The sequence below is a fragment of the Carassius auratus genome, chromosome 20, assembly GCF_003368295.1.
Source record: "Carassius auratus strain Wakin chromosome 20, ASM336829v1, whole genome shotgun sequence".
NCBI lineage: Eukaryota > Metazoa > Chordata > Actinopteri > Cypriniformes > Cyprinidae > Carassius > Carassius auratus.
In genome coordinates, this window is record NC_039262.1 from 27,903,859 (window position 1) to 27,929,428 (window position 25,570).

A 25,570-nucleotide genomic window follows, 5' to 3' on the forward strand; every position below is an offset into this window, starting at 1 on the left:
GCGGCTCGTGTGATGCGCGCGGAATGGGCTCAACATGGCGGAAACTTTAGCGCTTACTTCGGTTCTTACGGTCTCTCTGCAGATTGAGTTTCTTATGAAGTTTCCCGGAGGAGTTGTTATGGAAGCACCGGCGTCAGACGAGAGCCAGTGAAGCCCCGGTGAAGATGAACGGCGCAGGTAAGAGCCCGTTAGAGTCTGTTTCTGAGCTGAGGTAACAGTTACTGTGTCTGTGGAAGCGCGTCCCCGCCACTGAACACTGAATAAAGAGGTTCACGAGACTTTACATCGCGCTATTCTCACTTATACGTGAGATAAACTCCCAATTCTTGGAATTTAAGTCAAAATTGTGTGATATAAACTCAACAGTGACTGCAATTTGAGTGATTACTTTTGTCGTTTTGCATTTTAACACCATTTTCCTATTTAAAACTGTAAAACTGCTTTGACAATCGGTATTATTAAAAGCGCTTTAAGGTGACTTGACATTTTTGTGAGTTAAAAACATTTTAAAAGAATTCAAAAGAATTGTGACAAACTAGTTGACTTTCGTCAGCTATTTTTCAGTTTTAGTCTTAATCCTGTGTTAAATGTCCTTGTTGGTTTATCATATTTAGTCAGCCTTCTCCGATTTAGTTTGGCAACGAAGTCTTAACATTTTTTAGTTTTAGTCAATGAAACCTTGACATCTTGGCAACAAGATTATTAATTAATCGTACAACAGTATTATTTTGGCAGCCGTTTTTAACTTTGTCTTAGTCTTAATCGAATGTAGTTTTTAGTTTATCATATTGAGACAAACCTGTTCGGTTTTGTTTAGTCAAGATTGTCAACGAAATATTAACATTTTTAGTTATGCTTTAGTCAAATCTTTGTCCTGCTGTTTAATGGTTAAACTGATCAAATTTATTTTTGCTCAATTATAATATTATTGATTGTTGTAAATTGACATTATTGCATTTCAGGTATTGCACTAAAACCAGTAAGCACAAATCAATAAAATGTGGACTTACACATGGTGTATTTTACTTCGTCTAGTGTACTGATTTATGATTTATTATATATTAAAACAACAGCGATATAAAAAGTGTATTTAATCCGCAATCACAATCTCAAACACAATATAGTCTCATGACAGAACACAGACAGGCTGAATGAATCTTATTCAGATGATAAACTCCAGCAGGTTTGTCGCTGGTTTCAGATCATCACAATGAGGAGCGAGCGCATGGTTGCCAGATTGATTAAAAGAAGCCGAGCACACTGGGCAGAAAGTGTATCACTGCCCCTCTTGATACCTGGCAACCGCACACATGAACGCTCTCGCAGTGGAGGAGTGTAGAGCAGTCCGCCATAAAAATAAATATATATTGTTGTTCTTTTTTGACAAATGGAGGTTTTTGGTAGAGTTTTCTTTTTGAATACATTTTAGTCTCATTTTGTAAACTAAATTGCATGTTGATGAAGTCTTAGTCTCAGGGTCGTCGCTGGTGGGGTGAAAGGTGGTGACGATTATTGGGGTCCATGGCTGAGGGGGGCCCCCAACGATCTCCACCTACTGGCTGAGGCCAGCCTAAAAAGATGCAAAGGACAGTTGACCGTCCCACTGCTGCACGTTGTCATGAATATATATATATATATATATAATTTATATTTATTTTACTAGTATGTACAGGACACTATAATACATTTATGTAAGTGAGTAGGCTATAGCAAAAATAAGCAAACTGTGACATTATACCCAAAGAATCTTCATACAGTGAACTACTAGTGAAATTGACTGCGACAACTTTCACCGGGGCCCCACAAACCCCAGCTACAGCCATGTTTAGTCATCTTTTATTGTCATCTGGTCTTAGTCATTGGGAAAAAAGCTTGAATGTTTTTAGTCATAGATTTTAACGAATTAACACCAATGCAAACTCACAATTGTCAAAAACCATAATAAGCTATGAAATTGTAGCATACATTTCTCCCATATTGACATCAACTTGAGATAGTCACCACTAATAAGTCATACCTAAATATAATGTAGAAATTAAGTTTCTGTGAAGCTAGCTGCTTTGCAACGGTTTGCATCGTGAAACGCGCTATACAGATAAAATTGAATGGAAAGTCAATTGTGATCTATACTCTCAGCTCTGAGACCGTCAGTATTTTTTTTTTCTCAGAAATGGACTTTAACTTGCAATTGTGAGTTTATAATGCTGTGTGTGTAGAGCTGCTCTAGAGGCTGTGTTTCTGTGTGAATGTGACGCTGTAAGTGTGTAGAGCTGCTCTAGAGGCTGTGTTTCTGTGTGAATGTGAGGTGTGTGTGTAGAGCTGCTCTAGAGGCTGCGTTTCTGTGTGAATGTGAGGTGTGTGTGTGTGTAGAGCTGCTCTAGAGGCTGTGTTTCTGTGTGAATGTGACGCTGTAAGTGTGTAGAGCTGCTCTAGAGGCTGTGTGTTTCTGTGTGAATGTGACGCTGTAAGTGTGTGTACGGTGTAGAGCTGCTCTAGAGGCTGTGTTTCTGTGTGAATGTGATGCTGTAAGTGTGTGTAGAGATGCTCTAGAGGCTGTGTTTCGGTGTGAATGTGACGCTGTAAGTGTGTGTAGAGCTGCTCTAGAGGCTGTGTGTTTCTGTGTGAATGTGACGCTGTAAGTGTGTGTACGGTGTAGAGCTGCTCTAGAGGCTGTGTTTCTGTGTGAATGTGATGCTGTAAGTGTGTGTAGAGATGCTCTAGAGGCTGTGTTTCGGTGTGAATGTGACGCTGTAAGTGTGTGTAGAGCTGCTCTAGAGGCTGTGTTTCTGTGTGAATGTGACGCTGTAAGTGTGTAGAGCTGCTCTAGAGGCTGTGTGTTTCTGTGTGAATGTGACGCTGTAAGTGTGTAGAGCTGCTCTAGAGGCTGCGTTTCTGTGTGAATGTGAGGTGTGTGTGTGTGTGTGTAGAGCTGCTCTAGAGGCTGTGTTTCTGTGTGAATGTGACGCTGTAAGTGTGTAGAGCTGCTCTAGAGGCTGTGTGTTTCTGTGTGAATGTGACGCTGTAAGTGTGTAGAGCTGCTCTAGAGGCTGTGTGTTTCTGTGTGAATGTGACGCTGTAAGTGTGTGTACGGTGTAGAGCTGCTCTAGAGGCTGTGTTTCTGTGTGAATGTGATGCTGTAAGTGTGTGTAGAGATGCTCTAGAGGCTGTGTGTTTCTGTGTGAATGTGACGCTGTAAGTGTGTGTAGAGCTGCTCTAGAGGCTGTGTTTCTGTGTGAATGTGACGCTGTAAGTGTGTGTAGAGCTGCTCTAGAGGCTGTGTGTTTCTGTGTGAATGTGACGCTGTAAGTGTGTAGAGCTGCTCTAGAGGCTGTGTGTTTCTGTGTGAATGTGACGCTGTAAGTGTGTGTAGAGATGCTCTAGAGGCTGTGTTTCTGTGTGAATGTGATGCTGTAAGTGTGTAGAGCTGCTCTAGAGGCTGTGTGTTTCTGTGTGAATGTGACGCTGTAAGTGTGTGTACGGTGTAGAGCTGCTCTAGAGGCTGTGTTTCTGTGTGAATGTGATGCTGTAAGTGTGTGTAGAGCTGCTCTAGAGGCTGTGTTTCTGTGTGAATGTGACGCTGTAAGTGTGTAGAGATGCTCTAGAGGCTGTGTTTCTGTGTGAATGTGAGGTGTGTGTGTGTGTGTAGAGCTGCTCTAGAGGCTGTGTTTCTGTGTGAATGTGACGCTGTAAGTGTGTGTAGAGCTGCTCTAGAGGCTGTGTTTCTGTGTGAATGTGATGCTGTAAGTGTGTGTAGAGCTGCTCTAGAGGCTGTGTTTCTGTGTGAATGTGAGGTGTGTGTGTGTGTGTAGAGCTTCACTAGAGGCTGTGTGAATGTGAGGTGTGTGTGTGTGTGTGTGTGTGTAGAGCTTCACTAGAGGCTGTGTGAATGTGAGGTGTGTGTGTGTGTGTGTGTAGAGCTGCTCTAGAGGCTGTGTGTTTCTGTGTGAATGTGACGCTGTAAGTGTGTGTAGAGCTTCACTAGAGGCTGTGTGAATGTGAGGTGTGTGTGTGTGTGTGTGTGTAGAGCTGCTCTAGAGGCTGTGTGTTTCTGTGTGAATGTGAAGCTGTAAGTGTGTGTAGAGCTGCTCTAGAGGCTGTGTTTCGGTGTGAATGTGATGCTGTAAGTGTGTGTAGAGATGCTCTAGAGGCTGTGTTTCGGTGTGAATGTGACGCTGTAAGTGTGTGTAGAGCTGCTCTAGAGGCTGTGTTTCAGTGTGAATGTGAGGCTGTAAGTGTGTGTAGAGCTGCTCTAGAGGCTGTGTGTTGTTTCAGAGCTCCAGGCGTCCGCTGCACCCCTGCCCTCAGATCAGCTGCTGCGCTCCGGAGCGGTCATATTCCCCGGTAAGAGCCGCGCTCGCTCACTCCCTCACTGCTGTGTGTTGGCTTGCTCTGATGGAGATCTGTGTCCACAGGAGCCTTTGACCAGCACGGCTGTCCTCTGGTGGTGTTCCCCGCGGAGGCTCAGGGTAAACTCCCAGAGGAGCTCAGTAGAGAGGAGGTGTCCCACTTCATACACTACTGTCTGCGCCTGCACAAGTATGACTCGCTGCTGTCACTCAATCTAAACGTGTGGAATAAGAAAACAGAAGTCTTGAAGAATCTGCAAGCTGCTCTTTTCCATATATTGAGAACGGGTGCTGATTCATGTTGCTGAGCTCCCTAAAGAGTGAAAGATGTGTTAATAGCAAGTCCATTCACCCATTAGCACTCTACAATGGTTTACAACCTGCACAACTATCAGTGGTTTTTAGTATCATTAACATCAAACCGGTTTTCTTTTTATGCAGCTTTGTGTAGAACCAAGTAGAGGAGTTTATTTACTGATGGGATTAAAGTTGGCATTACGTCACTTGCTCACAAACCAATCTTCTGCAGTGAATCCAAACAGCTGATAAAACATTCACTGGAGGTGAACATCTTAATGCTGGATGTTTCATCTTTCGTCTTCTCCAGATGTTCACTGATGGACTGGAGTGCTGTGGATTATTGTGACGTTTTTATCAGACGGCACCCATTCACTGCAGAGCATCCAGTGATGAGACACTGATGCAGTGAAACATTTCTACAAACCTGATGAAGAAATGAACACATCCACATTATTTTTTTTTTGTCGACATTAAAGGCAGGTGTACATGGTGCGAATTCAGATGGTCACAAGATCATATGTCCATGCACATGTCACGAGTGAGTTTATATGAAAATCATACAGATGAGGTGATTATGACATGATCTTACGACCTGCCGATTTCCGAAGCAATCGCACAAAGTTAATATAACTGCTCTCCCTGTCTCATAACTGCATATAAAATATTGATACGAGCCGTTTCTACACACAGGTTATTTTTCAGCAACAGGAAACTGGGATATCTGGTCACCCTAGTGTGTGTGTTGTGTATGGTTTATGGGCACACAGATATCTATAATGACATGGTTTGAGGATACTTGTGCCCTTGTAAACCAGATGGCGTAAAAAAAAAAAACTAAACCGTTTAATTGAAGTTTCAAACATGCATTTTTCCAGTGATTGATAGAATGCTGTATTTAAAGTAGTGTATGGGGATAGAATATACAGTTTGTACAGTATAGAAAACCGTTATGCCTATGGAGAGTCCCCGTAAACCACATATGAGTGTGTGTGTGAGAGAGAGAATTAAAAACCCTAGTTGTATACTATAGCTCTTGGGCGATCCGCTGTAAAATATCATCACGGACATCACTGCCATGGTACACACTGCTAGAAACATCATACAGCGCTCTGTTACTGCCAGAGTTCAGAGAGTTCATCCTCACTAGTCAACTTCAGCTAGATCGACAAATCTGCTCGTTCAACCGCACACACGACACGAATTCACACCGATAGCTCACAAACATTTTAGACATGTTTAAAAATGGTCGGGAAGTCCTCGTAAGGCACTCTGCTCGGCTATTAATTCCTCGCACATGATATGAGCCGTGAGCATACATGATTTCCACATGATTGTAAAATATTGCATGCGAACTCGTACGACAGCGAAAACCGCACGTGTACGCCTGCCGTAAAGTCTTAAAGGGATAACCTTTTTAACTTTAACTGAACTAATGTCATTCTCAACATAAATATAGCTGAGGTAGCTCACATGGCATTAAATCAAAGTAATAAACTTAAAGGGGTAGTTCACCGAAAAAAAATGAACCTTTAGTTGAACTTTCCCTAGGCGTGATGACCTCTAACCCGCGAGCTATGATTACAGGCCTCTGGTGCTTTTGTGTTGCTCTTCTCAAACTCTTGACATCCCTTGATCACTGTTGATCACACACAGAGCAGCTTGCACTTTCTGCCAGATCTTCTGTTTCACAGAATCAGGTCATGTCTTTCTGTTGCTGCACTCACTCTGAAGATCAGGTCTCTGTTTGTGCACATGCCTGACTGGTGTGTGTGTGTGTGTGTGTGGTATCTTCCTCCCCTCTGTCCTGTGTCTCTGTTGGCAGTATACGAGGTGAGGAGAGCCTGCTGTCTGTGGTGGTTGATCTGAGGCAAGCCAACCTCTCCATCGCACGCTTCATCGCTGAGACTCTCCTGTTGCTGGAGGTATTCACTGCCTTATTCTGTCTCATGTACTGTCATTCGGTCTCTATATATGTGCAGGAGGAGATGACTGGGTTAATGGTGGTTCTGTGTTCAGCTGGTTTAATCCGCTGGAAGCATTAGTTTACTACAGTATTACTCCATCCGTTTTCTGTGACTGACACTTGATGTGTGCTGAAAGGAGTAGTGTGTTCCTAACAAGACAAAGCAGTCTCAATTGAAACACTTGTTGTTTTAATGACCATTTTCCAGATATTTCAGACGTAGTTAATTTGTTCATCAAATGCTCCCTTATGGTGGTATATGAACGTGTTAGCCAGGATTTATGATGGTTTAGATGACAAATCATGCAATAATAGGAGTGTTTTTTTTTTTTACGGGACCTATTATACATCAAGATGATTTGGTTTATATAAGTTCTCTATTGAATTGATACCATAGTTTCATAACTTGTCACCAGTAGGGCTGGGTGATATGATGATGATATAAATCGGATGGACGAAATGAAGGCTGATAGATTCTCTATCGTTTATTTTGTGGTGCTGCAAAATTGTTAACGGCAATGTTTTCATTGCAAGACTGCCGACATTCTAGTACACGTCACGATGTTGTGCGTGTGGTCACGAACACTTAATGTTTGCATGTGTTTTTAAGCTCTGAACAACCAGAACAACTGATGTTAGGCTGTTTAAACACAAACAGAGCTATGTGTGTGTGCTGTCTCTGTTTCTGTGTGAGAGGAGTGTGTAAACCGTGCATCAGCTGCTGATAGAGCTCGAGAACATTTCTGCTGCTTTATTGGCTTTGAACGTTTATCCTCATAAACACTGTTATTTGGGTCTTAAGGGAATGTAAACGGTTGAGAGAAAGCATATATATATATATATATATATATATATATATATATATATATATATATATATGCTTTCTCTCAACCGTTTACATTCCCTTAAGACCCATATATATATATAAAAAACAGTGTATTAGATCCAGACTTCAGTCTTAAAGGGGAAGCTGTCCAATATTCATCTGTCTGCCAGTCATCAAAATCTCTCACTGCTCTTGACTAAATCACTCTTGTAACTAGAAGAATATAAATAATGCTAATGGTTGTGTATATAGTGTGTGTGTGTATATGTATGTATGTGTGTATATATATATATATATATATATATATATATATATATATATATATATATATATATATATATATATATATGTATGTATATATATATATATATGTATGTATATGTGTATGTGTATGTGTATATGTGTGTGTATGTATATGTTTAATATAATATAAGCAGGGAGATGTTTCCTCATCTCAGCATGTGTCTCTCTCTCACACACACACACACACACACACACACACACCATAAAACTGGCATTCATGAGCATGTTGAACCGTGGATGTTTTACCGAACCGTTCGATATATTGAGAATTGTGACCTCCCTGGAAGAAACTTTTAAAATATCCCCCTTTTAAGAGCTTTCGCAAAATAATCGGACAGGAAAACCACTATTAATGTGTTTAAATGTTGCTTGTGAAGTGGTTTTCCATTCAGACTTGTTGAATGCCATCAGATGAAGAAAGGGCTTCTTGTGACTGAATGTCGGGCTGAACTATTAGTTGTCGGTCATGGGACAGTGGTGACGGTGTAATTGGGTTCAGAACATGACTGTAAATGTGTCTTGAGCTCTGGCACAGGGCAAGATCAGTGAACGCTGTTTCCATCATTGACGTCAATCCTAGCGTGATACAGCTTCATGTGCCAAAACTTAACATGTGAGCAGATGAGTCTGGAGCTATCGCTGTTCAGCGACCTGCATTTGTTTAAATCAGGTGGACTTGGTTTAGGAGATTGGCAGTGGAAATGTTTTCTGTCTGTTCATGCGTGTATGTATTTCCTGAAGTCTGTATGCTGTGTTTGTGATGGTCTCGTGGAGCGGTGGTCTTGTGCTGGTGACGAGGCTGAGGATCACATGTCTGCTCTTATCTAATGATGGAGGCGTCGTCCTGAACATAGACAAAGGAAACTCTCAGGCCTGCATTAGTCACTGAGCTACAGAGCGTCTGCTGTCCTGTGTTGTGTTGTGTAGGTCTCCAGAAGGGTCATACACTCGGTGTATATTGTTCAACCAAAGAAGAAAGATGTCCTGAAGCTGCTGGGGAAACTCCTGACGTCCAGTGGCTCCAAGCAGCACAGACCCGTCCTCTTCAAAGTGAGTAACACGTCTGAACGAGTGCAGACCTTCACTAACACACCTCACACACCTCTGCTCTGTCCCAGTGCCCTAAATATAGGTTTCCCCCCAACTAGGAATCACCCCAACTAGGAATCACACACACACGTTACTGAACATCAGGAGGGGTTTAAAGAATCGATCAGGGTTTCAGCTCGTGTCCGTGCTCATCACTGTTAGTGGGCTAGAAAAGTACTTTAGAGAGGAGTATATCTGAATAAACCTGTCGTGAGCGTGAGTTATGACTGACACCAATATATAAAACTGTTATATATTGAGACTGAAATGAGAAAGATGTGATTTTCTCTGTCAAAGCCACTTTGTTTTCTTGAATGTTTAGGGGTTCATTTATTGAGTTATGAGGCTTCATGAAACCTAATGTAGTGTAAATGTTGCTATACAATAGTTCTGAAGTGCTCTGACTAATGGTTTGAGCTGGTGTTACTGAGTCTACAGAAGTGCTTCACACAATGATTCTAATATGATTGTTTCTTTATTTGTTTTATCTTATTAATTTATAAGTGTGTGCATTTAGATTGACATTTGAATATTGATTTTGAACATTCATTTTATTAATTTGATTATCCTGTTGTCCCACGGATTACCGCTGGTTTACAGGTTTTATTTTTTGTACCATGTTGAAAATGTCACCATATCTGAAATAAACCGAATTAAATCCGTTCCCTATCCCAGATTTTGCATGTGTTTCTGCTTTATAGCGGTTAATGTTGAGCTCTATGTTGTTTTGTGGACAGCGTGTCTTCGTCAAAGAGGTTTTTGAGCTTTCCAACTACATCGACCGAAGCCAGTTACCGTCTAGTTTGGGCGGATACCTCGTTTACTGCCATAAGAGCTGGGTCGCCTTCGTTAAGGTGAGTCTTTTGCTTATTAGTGAAGCATGTTGAATGTTTTGATGAGTGTCTACATACAGAAAGGTTTTTAAACCCAAGACCCCACTGTAATATTGTGTGTGTGATCCGAAAGCATGTGACGGCCTGCTCCTGTCCTCCCTCCAGTGTTTAGATCTGCTCAGTCTGCAGCAGGGTCTCATGATCAGCCTGATGTACTCTACACGCATTAGATTTCTCTCCCCAGCAGATCCTCCTGGCCGTGTTTAGTATGTGCATGTTCAGTGTGTGTGTGCGCGGACTCAGATGTGTGACTCATTAGTGAGTGTATTCAGAAGCACATCGTCTCTATTGTGTGTCGTCCTGGAGAAGCTTCAGAGGACAGTCATCTGTGGTCATTAGCATGTGAAAGAGACCCACACTGTCCCTGTGATGCGCTCATCCGTGCGTCCAGCGTCGCTCTTTCTCATGGGTTTACTCTTTCTGATCTGGGCTTCTTTCAGCAGAGCGTGGGATTTGGTGAGGGTGCGCTCCACAGGTTATGATTGATGGGGCATGTGTGTTTCTTTTGTGTTTTATTAAAGGGTTTAAAGCTAATTCTTAAAGGGTTCATGAACTGGCAAACCAAAACTCTTTTGACACAAGAGGTCATTGTACTGTAAAAACATACTGTAAGCTAAAAACAGCTTCTATTGAAGGCCGTCTGCCAAAACAACAGCTTGAGGAATGTAAGACTTTGATGTAATAGTGTGGAAGTGTTTCTCCATCGCTCTGTTTGGCCCTGATCACCAATTCTACATCTGTGTGCCTTAAAGCTGAACACACCTGCTGTGTCTAGCCCCGCCCACTGCAGGGGAAATAACCAGAGAATGTGCAGGTCCACACACAAACCAAACCATGAAGATGAGATGCAGTGCCAAGCTGTGGAAAAAACCTGTTTGCATTGCTTTCCTTCTGATCCCAACGTTAGGAAACAATGAAATAAAACAAGGCACTATTTGATGCAGGATTTTCACAAAGATTGAAACTAAAAGATAACGTGATATTGGATCTGACAGCAATGTCGCAACACAAGCAAGTTATGTGGTCACTATTGCTCCGACTGTTATCAGATCATTTGATATGTACTATTTATGCTTTTTTTTTTAACCTAAATCACAGCAGCGTCCACAGCGTACAGTCTGTCAATCATACACCGCCCTCAGCCAATCACAGCAGAGGGGGTTTACTTCTGAGTCTACAATCAAGGCAGTTCATGACCCGTTTAAAGCTGAATCAGGTTTGGTGTCTCAGCGTCTGGTCCTCTGTGTGCAGGAGATGGATGCGTTTGTGCAGGAGTTCCTGTTGGTGGTGAAGCGCCTGCCGTCCTGTATCTGGAGTCTGCAGGCGCTCTCGAAGCGTCCCGTCCCAGCAGATCTGGAGCGTCTGCAGGAGTTCTGCTGTGTGAACCAGGCCCACTTCCAGCAGCTGCGCAGGTACAGCTCTGACTCCAGCACACACAGGGTTTAGGGCGGTCTGTACACCCGGTCACGCAGTGGTCTGTGAAGTACAGGGAAAGGGTTTTGGACACCGCTCCAGACAGTATTATACACTCACATGTTGTCATGAATTGAGAAACGGTGCAGGTTTTGTAGCAGCATACAGGCTGATGTGTGTTTCATAGCATGTGTCTGGACTACTGACCAACAGAGTGCATTAAAACTCAATCTATGCAAAGGAAAAGCATACAGTGCCCTAAGCCTCGCTGTGCTGGAGAACAGTGGTGAAATGGCAGATGAGTTTTTCAGAAATAATGCTGGTACTTGCATTTAATAATGTAAAATAAAACACTGTCCCTTCACTGTATGAAGTCAATATGTGCTGGTTCTTATTAAAGCTGTTAAAGTTAATCAGTCTAGAGCAGTGAGTGATTGGTCTTCTGGTCTGCTGTTTTATAAATGTTATTGACGGAGCGAAGGAATTTTATGCTGCTGTCACTTTAAGACCGAATGGAGTGATCCAGTATTATTACAGATTTCTTTCTCAACCGTTTACATTCACGTAAAACAAAACTGACTGTATTGTGCTTTATTCTAGGGATGACCGAGGTCTTCTCATTTGAGATTATATCAGTAAAAGTTCTCCCTAAGATAAGAATAAGTCTTCTCTCGATTATAACCATAAACTGAAGTTGTTAAATATACTTTCCTTATAAAAGTACCCAGGATTGCTTGATAAAACGCTGATAAATCATACATTTTATGCAATGGTATGTTTATGTAACGCTAACTATATATATATATATATATATATATATATATATATTTTTTTTTTTTTTTTTTTTTTACTTTGTAATCTCATGATGTATTCTACATAAAACGCTGTTTTGTCATGGTTAGGAAATGTCATGTGTTGACTTCACAAGTCATAGCATCTTCTAGCAACAGATCGGTCTGCCTTCCTCTATTTCCCCTGGACACTGATTCTGATGCACACATGGTGTTTCTGCTCAAGGGCGCCCTCTGGCTGCCAGTGGAGCAATTCAAGTAATTACAGTACCAGTGTTTTCAATGCTCACACCATATTTGGGGTAAAAATAGGAAAGATGATACTTTTCTTAATGAAACCGGATTCCCTAAATTATCATCATTTGTTCTTCCAATGAATACTAGAAATAACATATTTAAGCCCGTATCGCCCTTCCCTAGTTAAAACATCACCAAGATGGAGGTTTTTATTTTTTTAGGTATTCGAATGATAATTGTGCTCCTTCAGTCCATTCACTTGCTTGCGGAGGCATCTTTGTGTGATCATGCTTCAGGTGTTCGTTCTCTTACTGTACCTCTAGACTTTTTTTCCTCACACGCTGTATTTTATCAGTAACTGAAGCAGACCTGCCCACATCGGTCTGCACCAGATATATTTGCATATGCAATGTAAAACAAGTTAAATCAGTTGTTTGACCATTTATAGAGCTGTATCGTCAAATCTCCCAGCTCAGAAATCCAGTGTGACATTGTGACTGTGTTTAGGGATCTTGGTCTGGATGACTTGTTGAAGCACTGCGAGGGTTTGTTGGAGAAGCTGCGGTTCCCTGAGAAAGAGCCCTGTTTCCATGCGATGGCAGGAACGCTGCTCTACACACACACCTCACTAGAGATGCTCCACAACTACAACAGGTATGAGTCCTTCAGCTGTCTGCGAGTGAGCTCCGCCGCCTCCACGACCCAGTGTCTCTCTCTGTGTGTGTCAGGATCACTGCGGCGGTGGAGAAGGTGGAGTTACTGTGGCAGCAGGTGTTCTCCAGAGCACACGTCCAGCTGCAGCTCCTCCATCTGCAGAGAGACGCCCAGCAGGTCAGGAGCACCCTCAGGCACAGGATAGGCCAGGTTATCTGAGCCTAGATTTCATGTTAAAGCACAGCCACCACAAAACCTCTTCTACTTCAAGACCTTTCTGAGGTTACACACAGATTCACAATCAGAAGATGTAGTTATGATACGGCTTTTGAAATCAAATCTTTGCACTGCACTAACAATGCCTTGGGAAAAAGTTATTCAATAAGTATATGCTTTAAGATTATTTTCTGTTTGTGTCCTAAACTCCTGAAACTTTCTCATATTTCAGAGCAGTAAGTGCAATTTGGGAAATTAATACAAATCTGTGTTTTAGAATATTTAGATGTTTGATGTTAAAACTAATTTCAATTGCACACTTTTCTCAGTAGTTGAAACTAATGACTGTTAATTTATTTTGTAACTAATTCCCGTAGTTCTGTTACATGTACCTAGTGTCTCCAACACTGCGCACCTCTCACTGGACATGAATCCAGATGATGTGACCAACTACTTATTTTGTAAACCATGCTTTATACTTGTAGTATCCACATTAAGAAGTGTTGTGAGTCTGAGTGCGGTGCTAATGTGTTTCAGATCCAGGAGCAGATGTGTGTGCTGTACAGGGAGAAGGTTGAGCCCTACAGGATTGAAGTGGCTACAGACGTGCACCGAGCTGAAGAGATCCGGCTGGAGTTTGAGGCTTCAGTATACACTCATGCAATGGTGCGTGACCCGTTTGTACACACACTTCAGGCTGTGTACAGTAGATGTGATGCAGATTTTCAACCGCATTGTACAAGCACACATCAAATTCCTCTAAATGTTGTGAGCTGAGCATATGCATGTGCACTTTATTAATCAAATGAGTTTGTCCACAAGGCAGTGACAGTGGCCTGAGCGGTTTTACACCGTGTTCACATGAGATCAAATAGAGCAGGTGTATGTGAGTGTTTGCATCAGAACTGAAGTGTACTTTGTCTTAAGTCTATCACTGCTTCAGATGCCTCCGGTCCGTTCACTATAACACTTGTCTGTTGAATAAGCTCTTCTGCTGTGTTCCTGTGGTCAGTGAAATGAAAGACTTCACTGTATTGAGCTGTAGTAATGCTGTAATGTCCCAGTGTGACCCTGGCAGAGTTTGTCTTGTGAGCAGGCGCTGGTTCGTCGTGCGGAGGACGTCATGCACACGTTAGCGGAGACGGTTCCCTTCAGCGAGAGGAAGCCTGCGGAGCCGTGGCTGGAGGATCTGGAGCGACTGAAGGGGAAGCTGTCCTCTGCGGTTCAGCGTCTGTATCAGACTCTCAGCACCGTGTCTGACTTCCATCACACCTGCAACAGAGTATGTGTGACCTGTGTTTGGTCGCTCTCTGTGTGTCTTTAGCTTCTGGGAGGGAGGAAGTGCTGTTGTTGATGGACGCGTGTCAGAACCGTACAAGAACTGAGCAGATCCGTGTGATAGAAACTATCCTAGTAAAGAAGTGATGTATACTGAGGATGGATCAGAACCTTTCAGAGATGTGCTTAAACTAAAATACGTTCTTGTCTTGGGACAACTTTGATTTAACTTAGTGATCCACTTCAAATGTGGACTATTGTGTATATAAAATGCATTTATAGTTCAGATCTATTAGCATGTTTTCTGACGTATCGCTTGAGACTTAATGATAGATGTCTGACCCTGGAGCACAAAACCAAGGGACTTTTTTTTTTTTTTTTTTTTTTTTTTTTTATTGAGATTTATACATCCTCTCTCCAGTGATGTGTGGTTTGATCGGAGGACAATATTTGTCTGAGACACAACTATTTGAAAATCTGGAATCTGAGGGAGCACACAAATCTAAATATTGAGAAAATCATCTTTAAAGTTGTTCAAATGAAGTTCTTAGCAATGCATATTACTAATCAAACATTAAGTTTTGATATATTTACAGTAGGACATTTACTAAATTTACTTTAATCTTCAAGGAACATGATCTTTACCTATCCTAATGATTTTGGGTGTAAAAGAAAAATGTATAATTCTGACCCATACACTGTATAGTGGTGTATAGCTACAAATCTACCTTTGCTACTGATGTGACCCTGGAGCACAAAGTAGTCAATTCATCTTTATTTGAAAGACTAGTTGTGCACAATGCACATTTCTTAATATTGAACCTAAAATGTGTTTTAATGTCACTTTAAGAGGATTGTATGGTTTCTGAATACTAAATGAAGAGATTTAGCGCACCTGGAGTATAATTGCACTAGTTCCCCTTCAGCACAATCAAATATACCTCCGTATATCTTTAGATGAACTTCAGCTCTACTGCCACACAGTGTCTTGAGCACAACATTAGCTGGTCCAGTTTAGCGGTCTTTAAGTTTGCCCGTTTTTTTATTTTATGTAAATGTATCTGTAGACCGATGAACAGTGGGGCTTTTGACAGCTACACAAGGTCAAAGTACATGAGACCCAAACAGTGTTCTTGTGTCTATAATGTGGTGTTGGTGTCTTCAGCTTGACTCTGTCCTCGTGTGTGAGGTGTAATGTGTGTGTGTGTGTGTGTGTGTGTGTGTGTGTGTGCGCGCTCAGTGTCAGGGCTGGTACGCTGCAGTGCTGTGCGAGAGCCTCCTGCAGGAGCTGCTGTGGTCTGGACACAGTGAGCTCAGACGATCTCCAGACCTGTCCAGCTGCAGGAGACGAGTGCAGAGCTTCCTCAGGACACACCCCTGCCCCGAGGTGCAGGAGCTGGTGAAGCTGGCTCATCTGTCCAACGCTGTGAGCGACCCGCAGCTCCGGCTCACTGGCACACAGCTGTCTCACAGGTACACAGATAAACACTGGGCACTTCTGCTTGACTTGTACAGTGCAGTATGGGCAAGCAGCCTTGTTCAGTGTGGACTCGTGGGTTGCTGTGGTGGTAAAACAAAAAAAAACTATGTGATGAAATTGCTGGAAATGTCCTGTTTGGCAATGGGTGCTCTGCAGTGAATTGGTGCCGTCAAAATAAGAGTCCAAGCTGCTGATAATTGCAATATAATACAAAATAAAATTATAAACTTTATCAGCTGTTTGGACTCATTCCGACGGCACCCATTCACTGCAGTGCATCGGATCTTATAGTCAAAATTTAGACCGCAATTATCTTTAAACTGATGATCTGCTAGTTTACCTTAAACTGAAACTGGCCACCGAAAACTTTTGGACCCATCAGCAATACTGATAAAGTATCTTACTAAACAGTTTAATTACATTTTATATTTTGGCATTTAGCAGACACTTTTATCCGAAACGACTTGCAGATGAGGACAATAGAAGCAATCATAATCAACAGAGCAATGATATATAAGTGCTAGAACAAGTCTCAGTTCAAACGCAGCACACAGAGCAAGGGCCTTTTTATTTTTTAAATCGTATAATAAATGAAAAGACCGACAGAATAGGAAGAATAAGGCAAGCTAGTGTTGGGGCTTTTTTTTTTTTTTCTTGTTTGCAGGAGTTGTCAGTCAAGTAATGTTTCCACAGTTATTAACATTGTCAAAAATACACCCATGATCAATTTTATTATGAAGTAAACACAAAATTCTTGCTCTGTGTGATGGCCTTTTTCTTTCCCCTCTTGGAAAGTCATAGAAATGCTGTTGTGAATCTTGTTATTGGGCCAGATAGATCTCAAAACTGATTTGTAGTTTGTTCATCACTGTCGAAGTTTAACTCTGTGGATTGGTTGGTCGTGAATGATGTTATTGGAAATGCAGTGAAACCTGAGACTTGTGCAGCGTGGAGCTTCTGCTTGAACCTGTTTTCATGACTGTTCACAGATGCATGACCCTGAGGAGACTCTTGACCTCCCCTGGAGCTGTTCCCCTTCACGACCTTCAGCTCGCCCTCCAGTGGCAGTACCAGTTCCTCAGGGGTCACCACCAGACCTCTGACATCACTTCCCCCGAGGACGAGCGGGTGTCCTGCGGTCTGCCTCCAGACTCGGCCGCTCATGCTGTTCTTCAGTATGACAGCTTGTGTGATTTGGCCAAGTGGCCTTCAGTTGGAGACTGCGGTCACCAGATGTGGTCTGCAGGTAAACCTCCTTCTCTCAGCTCCTTCGACTCTGGCTTCGACGGGGCGGCCAGCAGTCACCTGGACAGCAGGAGTAGAAGAGAGCCGCTGCAGAGGACTCTGGGACACGGAGACTCTGCTTTCAAGTCCAAACCTCTGCGTGGACAGATTGACGAGGAGAACATCGTGAGCGTGTCTGATTCTGAAGACCAGCGTGAAGAGCTAGGGTTTAGTTTAAAGCGGGACTCCACTCGTGCCAGCATTCAGATCGTTCCCAAAATAACCTCCGACTCTCTGAACCTTGAGATCAAGGTGAAGCGCTCCGGCACGCTGCCCAAGAACCCCTGGCTGAGCCTCCCTATAGATGATCTGGAGAGCTCGTATACGGTCACCATCACCCCCAGCTCCTCCAGAGGCCCGAGGAGACCCTCTCAGACGGAGGAGATGGGGACCGCTCCAGACCAGAGTCAGCTGGATCCTGGGGGAGACGTCCTCTCCAGTACCTTAACAGATCTGGAAGACAAGCCCAGCAGTACCCTGGAGGATCCTTCTCTTCTCTGGGACACCTTCGATCTTCACAATCTCAGACGGGACTCTTACGAACGGTCAGACTTCTCTTTAAGTGTGCGAAACATTAGTTCAGCCAACAGTTAAAACTAATGATTAACAATAATAATGTGTAGTAATTTATTCAAACTCCACTATGTCTTGGATGCCTGAGGGTGTTTCTTGGTGGAATCAGATTTGTAGAAATGTAGCACTGCATCAGTGTCTCATCAATGGATGCTCTGCAGTGAATGGGTGCCGTCAGAATGAGAGTCTGATAAAAACATCACAATAATCCACAGCACTCCAGTCCATCAGTGAACATCTGGGGAAGACAAAAGATGAAACACATCCAGCATTAAGATGATTTTAACTCAAACACAGTCTATAATCCATAATAACACTTCCTCCAGTGAAAAAGTGTATCTGCTGTTGTCTCACACGTTTGTGATGGATTGTGATGTTTTTATCAGCTGTTTGGACTCATTCTGACGGCACCCATTCACTGCAGAGCATCCACTGCTGAGACACTGATGCAGTGAAACATTTCTATAAACCTGAAGAAACTCCTCTACAGCTGGGACGATCAGAGGGGGAGCATTTCCATTTAATGTTTTGTGGTAGCTCTTACTGTAGTGAGCAGCATCAGATGTCAGTCAGATGTCCCTGCTCTGTTTCCGATGCTTCTTCTAAGGGTTGGTGTTGTTCTCGGTGTAGGTTGGACGTGTCTCTCGGTGACTGGGATCAGAGAGAGCAACAGGAGCTGAGAGAGGTGGAGGAGACTTTAGACCGAGCAGCTGAGATACTACAGGTGTGTCTTGAGCATCTCTTCTGTTCTCATGTCTGTGCATCAGGTCAGGTACCGGGATCTGCACACTTAAAGAGCGCCATAAGGGCATTTAATGTGAGTTCTATGATAGAATTAGGAATTCAAAATCTGGTAATTTTTAATCCGAAGTAGCAAAGCACAAAGCTGTTGTGGTGATTTGGATGGAATGTGTTCTGTATAATGCGGTGTTCATTCATGCGTCAAATGAAAGCTCATAGATGAGGAAAATATATAGTTTCTTAAATTCCAGGATCAGTCTGTCTTGTTTTTGTTTGCTACACATGCACGCTGAACCAGAAGACCTGTAACGAAAACTTCTGATAGTACGTGTACCATGAAAACCCTGCTCCACTGTTTTTTTCAGGAGGAGGAGAGCGTGCTTGCACAGGAAGTGGAGCTGGAGGAGCTGTTGAGATCAGAGGACCTGCACAAACACTGGCCCTCATGGACTCAAGAACAGCAGCTCCGCACAGTGAGTCTGAGTCCGTCTGGAGTCACTCAAAACATGAGAAGAGACTTAAGAGTATTTCTAATGCAGTTGCCTAATGCATAGCGTTCTAGCATTAACTTATGCTACTATAGCAACAATTTAGTGAAATTTCTGCCCAAGTCATTATTTATATCTGGTGATCTAAAATGTTTGTTTCCTCTGTATTTCAATGTAAATGTGCTATGGATGTCTCTTTGATTCTGCGCTCTTTATAGCAGCTTCTGACACGAGACATTCTAGAACACTGCACTCAAGTTTAAAGAACTTCAGCTTTTAAAAACCTTGCTCGCAGCCTCACCTGTTTCTACACCTTTCCTTCCAGATGTCCCCAAGAGAGCTGGCTGAGTCTGGGGTGATCGGATTGGACGACGATGTCCTTCAGAGTGACCTCACTTCCCCTGACTCAGAGACGCTGAGGTCCTGTGAGGTATGTGAAGAGGACTCGGACACCTCAGGATTATCTGACAGAAGTCCATCCGCATGTGAAGGGCCTGTGCAGTGGGACACGGGATGTCCTGAGGAGCACAGACGCGGGATCCTTCGAGAGCTCAGAGACATTCAGGTTCTCGAGCAGCAAATCCTGCAGGAGCGTGTGAAGCTGACGGAGAGTGTGGAGTCAGAGGAGCCGAGGCGGGATCAGGTCAGGGAGAGGAGCGTGTTCCTGCTGGAGCAGGAGAAGATGGAGAGAGCAGGCAGGGTCAAGAGGAGGTCCAGCAAACCCCACAGGGTTGTGAAGTGTTCGGTCATGGAGAGGACCTCGGCGCTGAAAGATCTGGACCACGAGCTGTTGAGGAGCTGTGGGCTCCAGTCGCTCCCAGACTCGGATGAACCACAGCTTACAGACACGGAGAACACCTCCTCTGACATGGATTCAAACACAGAGGAGCTCTCCAGTCCAAATCCAGCTGATCTCACAGACTCCAGTTTAACTCCTGAGCCTGCTTCTACCACGAGCCTCGGACGACCGGACTCTGAATCCCTTCAGTCGTCTCACCCGGAGCCGGTGGAGTCGAGTGGCTTGTCTGAGACTGGAAAACTGGAAGTTATCCCACCCAGAGCAAGCGTGTATCCTGATCATTCAGAGGATGAAGCGTCGTCCTGTGACGGTCCAGACGGTGCAGATCTACAGGAGACGGGTGAAGCGTGCTCGCCTCAGGACTGCAGTGATGTGCCAGGTGCGTTTGATCCTGGAGGCGAGAGACGTCCATCAGACTGTGAGGATCGGCTGGAGTCAGGGCTGTCCGTCGCCCCCTCGAAGCTGATGCAGAACAACAACAACAACACGGCAGTGCTGATCCCAGGACAGGCGGAGGACTCCAGCTCTGCGCTCTGTGATGAGGTCTGTGACGGAGGAGGATCCATGAGAGCGGCCTGTGGATCTCCTCTCCAGCAGCTGCACACATCCAGCAGACAGGTGGAGACAGCCCTCAGACAACACCACGCTCATAACGGTTATAATGATAGAGTTAACGGTAGCCAATCCACTCACTCGCTGAATAAATCACTCTAATGCTAGTAGAATGTAGTCCCTGGAATTTAATACGGTGTGGAAATGCCTTTAAGATACAGCTGTCACATGCACTGAATATCAGCACGATTGACCTGGTCTTTAAAATCAGTTTGTTTGTGTGTTAGATGAGGGATTATAAGACGCCCATCGTGCTGGACACAGGGTCTGGTCTGATGAAGGCTGGGTTTGCAGACCAGGATCTTCCAACCACTGTGTTCCCCACCGTCATCGGCCGTCCCAAATATGAGGTACACCCTTCCCCTGCTTTACCTGAGTGTACAGCATGCATGTGGGTAAAGCAGCATGTACTGTAGTCTCAGCTGCTAGATTGATAATGTCTTGCCCTGTAACTATCATGGCTTTAATCCAGTGAATAAGCGGGATGGTGTTCTGTGCAGCTGCTGTGGAGGTGTGAGTGAACTGGAGTCTGTGTTTCTTCTGTTGTGTTGCAGGAGGTGATGAACAGCAGTGTGGACCGAGAGCTGTATGTGGGGCATGATGCACAGCACATGAGAGGAGTGCTGACCCTGAAGTATCCCATCAGAAACGGCATTGTGACCAACTGGGATGAGATGGAGATGGTGAGTGCCTTCACCTCGCCCAAACAGACAGATGTTTCTGGAGATCAGATTTAAGCTCCTGACCTGTCAGCTGCATCTATGAATGGAGGCTCATTAACAGTGCTAGATATTGAACATGAGAAATGAAAGGGTAAATAGCCAGGCAGATATCACCAATGCTGATCCTTAAATCAAGAAGCAGATATGATCAGGATTGATTCATCATGACTGAAGACTGACCTGGGGCATGAACACAGACACTCTTAAGACCGTTATAAGTCTACCAGCTCTTGTTGATGTGTGTGTGTGTGTGTGTGTGTGTGCTGTAGATCTGGCGTCATGCGTTCCAGCAGCTGTGTGTGTCTCCGGAGGATCATCCCGTGCTGCTGACCGAAGCCGCTATGAACCCGCTGCAGAACCGGCAGCGCTCGGTGGAGCTGATGTTTGAGGTCTTCAGCGTCCCGCTCGTCTTCGTGGCCCTGCAGGCCGTCCTGGCGCTCTACGCCTCGGGACGAACCACCGGTCAGTCAGATACACACGCTCATCACTCTCAGAATTGCCTTATGACACTTCTGTGTTTGTGTTTTATCTTTGTAGGTGTGCAGTCCTACATATAAATTATAGAGATTTTTTTTGTTTTTACTTCCATGTCATGTGACCATTACTTTCTATTACAGAATTAAGAGCTTGGATAAATGTACTTTGGAGATGTATAATTCAAATGGTTCGACTGAATTACTGTAGAAATGTTCAGTATATTAGATGCTGAAAGCTAATGATGCATCATCTTTGATCGGTGTGTGATGTGTGTCAGTGAGATCTTTCCTGCATGTTGATGATCAATGGGAATCAGCCTCATTCTGCCCTACACGTGTTATTGGGTGTTGTTCTGTCAGGAGTTGTCCAGCAGGTCCCTGTGGGGTGGAGGACCAATCACCAGATGATCTGTGTACAGCAGTAGCTTGATGTTGTCTTGTAGAGACAGGGCTGTAGACTGCTCCACCTGCAGCGCTCACTCACTGATGTAGATGTTGAACTCTGTCTAGGGGTGGTGCTGGACTCGGGGGACGGTGTCAGTCACACTGTTCCTGTGTTCGAGGGCTACTGTCTGCCTCACGCCGTGCAGCGCTTGGACCTGGCCGGATCCCACGTCACCCTGCAGCTCCAGAAGGTGCACGAGAGCAGACCACAGTCACTCCTGCAGACTCAGAAACAGTCACGCTTTATTAGCCTTCGTTTCAGGGCTGATGAAACTTGCTTTTAAAAGTAATGCTTTACGATACTGTTACACCACAAGAGTAACTCATGCAATAATTAGTTATTTTTGCAGTACTGTTTGCCACATGGTTTGTGCTTGCTATTTAATAACAAAACAAGTTATATTTTTGGTGACTGTAACGGCCCTTTTACGTGAAGTGAAGTTAATAATCCTCAGTCTGGAGGACGTGCATGAGCACTGGGCACTTATTTCTGTGTTAACTTAAGTACAGTGTTTCTTCACTGGTTACCTGACTGATGCTAGTGCTGATTTCTGCTGATTTCTCATTTTGAGTGGATCTTCATGTGGATGAGCACATCTCAAGTCTGCTGTTATTGAAGTGTCTCACACACTTGACTGTGACTGTGTTGTGTGTCTGCAGCTGCTGCTGGAGCAGGGTGTGTGTTTGCAGACGTCTGCGGAGCTGGAGATCGTGCGGGAGATGAAGGAGAGGTGCTGCTGTGTGGCGCTGGATTACGACACCGAGCTGAAGAGCGCCTCAGAAGTGAACTACACTCTTCCTGATGGGCGGATGGTCTCGCTGGCCTCCGAACGCTTGCGGTAACTGAGCTGCTGGAGTCTGGGTTTCATCTCTAATACTGTAACGCTGCTTGCTCTCAGGCCTGGGTCCAGAGACGGGCTTAGACAGCGTTCAGTTAGTATATCTGGGTAGCTTTTATACACATGCCTGAGGAATAACACTGCTGGTCTACAACAAAAAAAGCGAGCAGCAATATTGACATCACACTCATGTTCACTGCTGGTGTATTTGGGTCTTATTTAACCCCTGAGGAGGGACGGGCCGTTTCTGATCACTTGCTATATACCAGTAAACATTCTCCCACAATAAGAGAGTCCTCCTGCGATAATAAAGATAATGTGTAGTTAACAGATTTGTGAGTGTGCGGAGTGACATGGAGATGTAAAGGTTCATCAATAAACTTCTTAATTTCACATGTAGTCATTTTGCAGATGCTTTTATCCAAAGTAACTTCAGTCAAGTGTTTGAAATCACATTTGATGTGGTGTTTTGTTCATTGAGATCCTAGTGTTTTATAGTAATCTTGTAGTCCTGGAGCGTCGTCAGGGCATATCTCTGGCTTCCAGTGTGAACTACAGTCATGTTGTTTGTTTGTGTACTCGGTAATGCTCACAACACACTATTTTGATATCGTTAATGTAATACCAGAAGTGATTTAATATATTTCAGCCTGCACTGGCCCTCTCTGCCCTGAATGAAGACTCCTGTACTTGACTGAGTGTTTGTGTGGCACAGGGTTTTGAGACTGACCGTCTGATATGGTCTCGCAGGGCACCGGAGATCCTCTTCAGGCCCGAGCTGATCGGCCGAGATCATTATGGGATGCACGAGAGTGTCTTCAGGTCCATCCTGCAGTCAGACATCGACCTGCGGCGCAGTTTTTTGGGAAACGTCCTGCTGTCAGGTGAGTGTGACCTGATGCGCTGCGGTCAACGATTCCTCCGTTGCATTCCAGTATCCAGTTATGGACAATCCTCCATTTTTATTTTGCCCACGTCAAGTAATCGGCTAAATACTGGAAGTGGCACATTTCGCAGACGTGAGTCCACAAAGCGCATTATTAGACTATTTTCCAAAGCTGCATGATATTAAATCCACTTAAAAATCATGTTAAAGCATAATGCAAGTGTAATTCACTAACACTATGGTTCAGTTAAATGAAATGTATGTGGTGCAGGTTTGATACGTGCGCTTTATGTACATGTGTGTAGGTTATGTACATGCTCTGTTCACTGTAAAAGCTGCGCATCACAAACTCATGTACATGTGTGGAGTGTTTGAGACTCGATCTGTGTGTGTTAGGGTTATATGTGCTGTAGCATGTCCTAAAGAAATGGCTAATGATTAAGTGGACACTTGAATTAAATGTTTAGTCTATTAAACTAGCATTAGATCGCTCTGTAAAGTGTAAAACTATCATCTTTGGCGCCCTCTGCTGGCACTTGTGTAATGTATGAGTACTTTTGATATGTTATTGGAGTAAGTTATGGACTCATTGCTTTTATAAATGCATTAAGTCATTTTAAAAGCTTGGGTCTATTTGTATTACCACAAATTAATTGCCTGATTGCCCCTAGTGACGCGTGTGTGTGTCTCTCTCTCTGTGTGTGTGTGTGTGTGTGTCTAGGAGGGAACACTCTGCTGCCGGGGCTCCCCGTGCGTCTGCGTCACGAGCTGCGTCTCCTGTGTCCCGTGGATCTGAGCGTGAGCGTCTGCAGCCCGAGCGATCGAGACTTCTCCGTGTGGCGCGGCGGAGCGACCCTGGCCAACATGGACGACCTCTGTGACGCCTGGATCAGCGCAGACGAGTACGAGGAGTTCGGCCCACAGATAGTCTTCAGGAAGTGCTTCTGAGCCGTCACCCATCTTAAGATGCTTTTAACACTTTTAGACAGGGGTTTGTTGTTTTGGGTGCTAATGGTGCCAAGTGTTGATGTGAGTCTTGCAGGACTCTTCCAGAGCATGTGTTTTTAGTTTTCAAGAGAAAAAGGACCTTTTTGAGCTCTACATGCATACACTGGTTGTATCAATCAGATTGTCTCTCTGCCATTTTAATTATAATCTAATCAATCAATTGTTTAATATGTAAATGTTTATGTTTTAATATGTCTATGAGATATAAACGTGACCTTTTCAGTGTTTTGATGCTTTTCCCGAGGCTCCCATCGCAGCCATTCCTCCGTCTGTAATCCCATCTGAATCTGATTCACATTGACAGTGTGCTGGATGTGCTACAGATCCTCTCCTCCATGTGTTCCTCAGCTGTTCCTCAGACACTGGGGGTGGGAGTGTGTGTGTGTGTGTGTGTGTGTGTGTGTTTGATTTTGCCGAGCAGGATTGATTTGATTTGCATGAATCTCACTTCACATCTTTTGACTTGTATCTTCACTTGTGTGTTTTATCTGAGGTGGTTTTGAGCTGCATGTGGATCCATCAGTGTGTATCTCTGAGAGGTTTCACAATGTTCATTAGCGGATCCAAATCCTGTGTGTGTTCAGTTTAAAGTGCTCTGTATGTGGCTCGGTGTGAATGCTCGGTGAACCCATGTGTCTAGCATCAGTGTCTGTTAACTGGCTAATGTCTTTCTACAATAAATATGATTTCTAAACCAGACACTTCTTGTGTACTCTGTGTTTGTTCTTGATTACCTTCTGCTTAAGGAGTAGATGTGTTTGTGGCAGCTGGATTTCCTGGGGGAAAAAATTCTTTCTCACACCAAAATGTCTTCACATTCAAAATGTAAACCTGTTTGTACAACATTGTCTAAGCAAAAAAAGAAAAGTGCAAAGGTTGGAAATACTGTAAGGTTTACTTTGCTTGGAT

General features: G+C 43.8%; 1 protein-coding gene across 2 annotated transcripts; it reads left to right on the forward strand.

The window, feature by feature from the left end:
* On the forward strand, positions 1-25,360 carry LOC113037705 (uncharacterized). Of its 2 annotated transcripts, XM_026195041.1 has the most exons (23): positions 1-177; positions 4,273-4,341; positions 4,413-4,536; positions 6,469-6,568; positions 8,666-8,788; positions 9,565-9,681; positions 10,972-11,132; positions 12,669-12,815; positions 12,890-12,992; positions 13,569-13,697; positions 14,128-14,313; positions 15,550-15,782; positions 16,779-17,618; positions 18,277-18,370; positions 18,753-18,860; positions 19,201-20,292; positions 20,514-20,636; positions 20,841-20,969; positions 21,278-21,470; positions 21,995-22,119; positions 22,589-22,767; positions 23,518-23,651; positions 24,375-25,360. In XM_026195041.1, the coding sequence occupies exons 1-23, from the start codon at positions 165-167 to the stop codon at positions 24,599-24,601; spliced, it is 4,749 nt and encodes a 1,582-aa protein (XP_026050826.1). In that variant the 5' UTR covers positions 1-164; the 3' UTR covers positions 24,602-25,360. The 2 variants fall into 2 exon arrangements, with proteins under 2 accessions (XP_026050826.1, XP_026050827.1); XM_026195042.1 differs by lacking the exon at positions 24,375-25,360 and having other exon boundaries at positions 23,483-23,618.
* Positions 25,361-25,570: the final 210 nt, after the last annotated feature.

What these genes read in the sequence shown, in the direction of transcription:
- LOC113037705 (XM_026195041.1), top strand. An exon ending in TCGGCCGTCCCAAATATGAG is followed by an intron (nt 20,637 to 20,840) that starts GTACACCCTTCC and finishes GTTGTGTTGCAG; the next exon opens with GAGGTGATGAACAGCAGTGT. An exon ending in TCACCCTGCAGCTCCAGAAG is followed by an intron (nt 22,120 to 22,588) that starts GTGCACGAGAGC and finishes GTGTGTCTGCAG; the next exon opens with CTGCTGCTGGAGCAGGGTGT.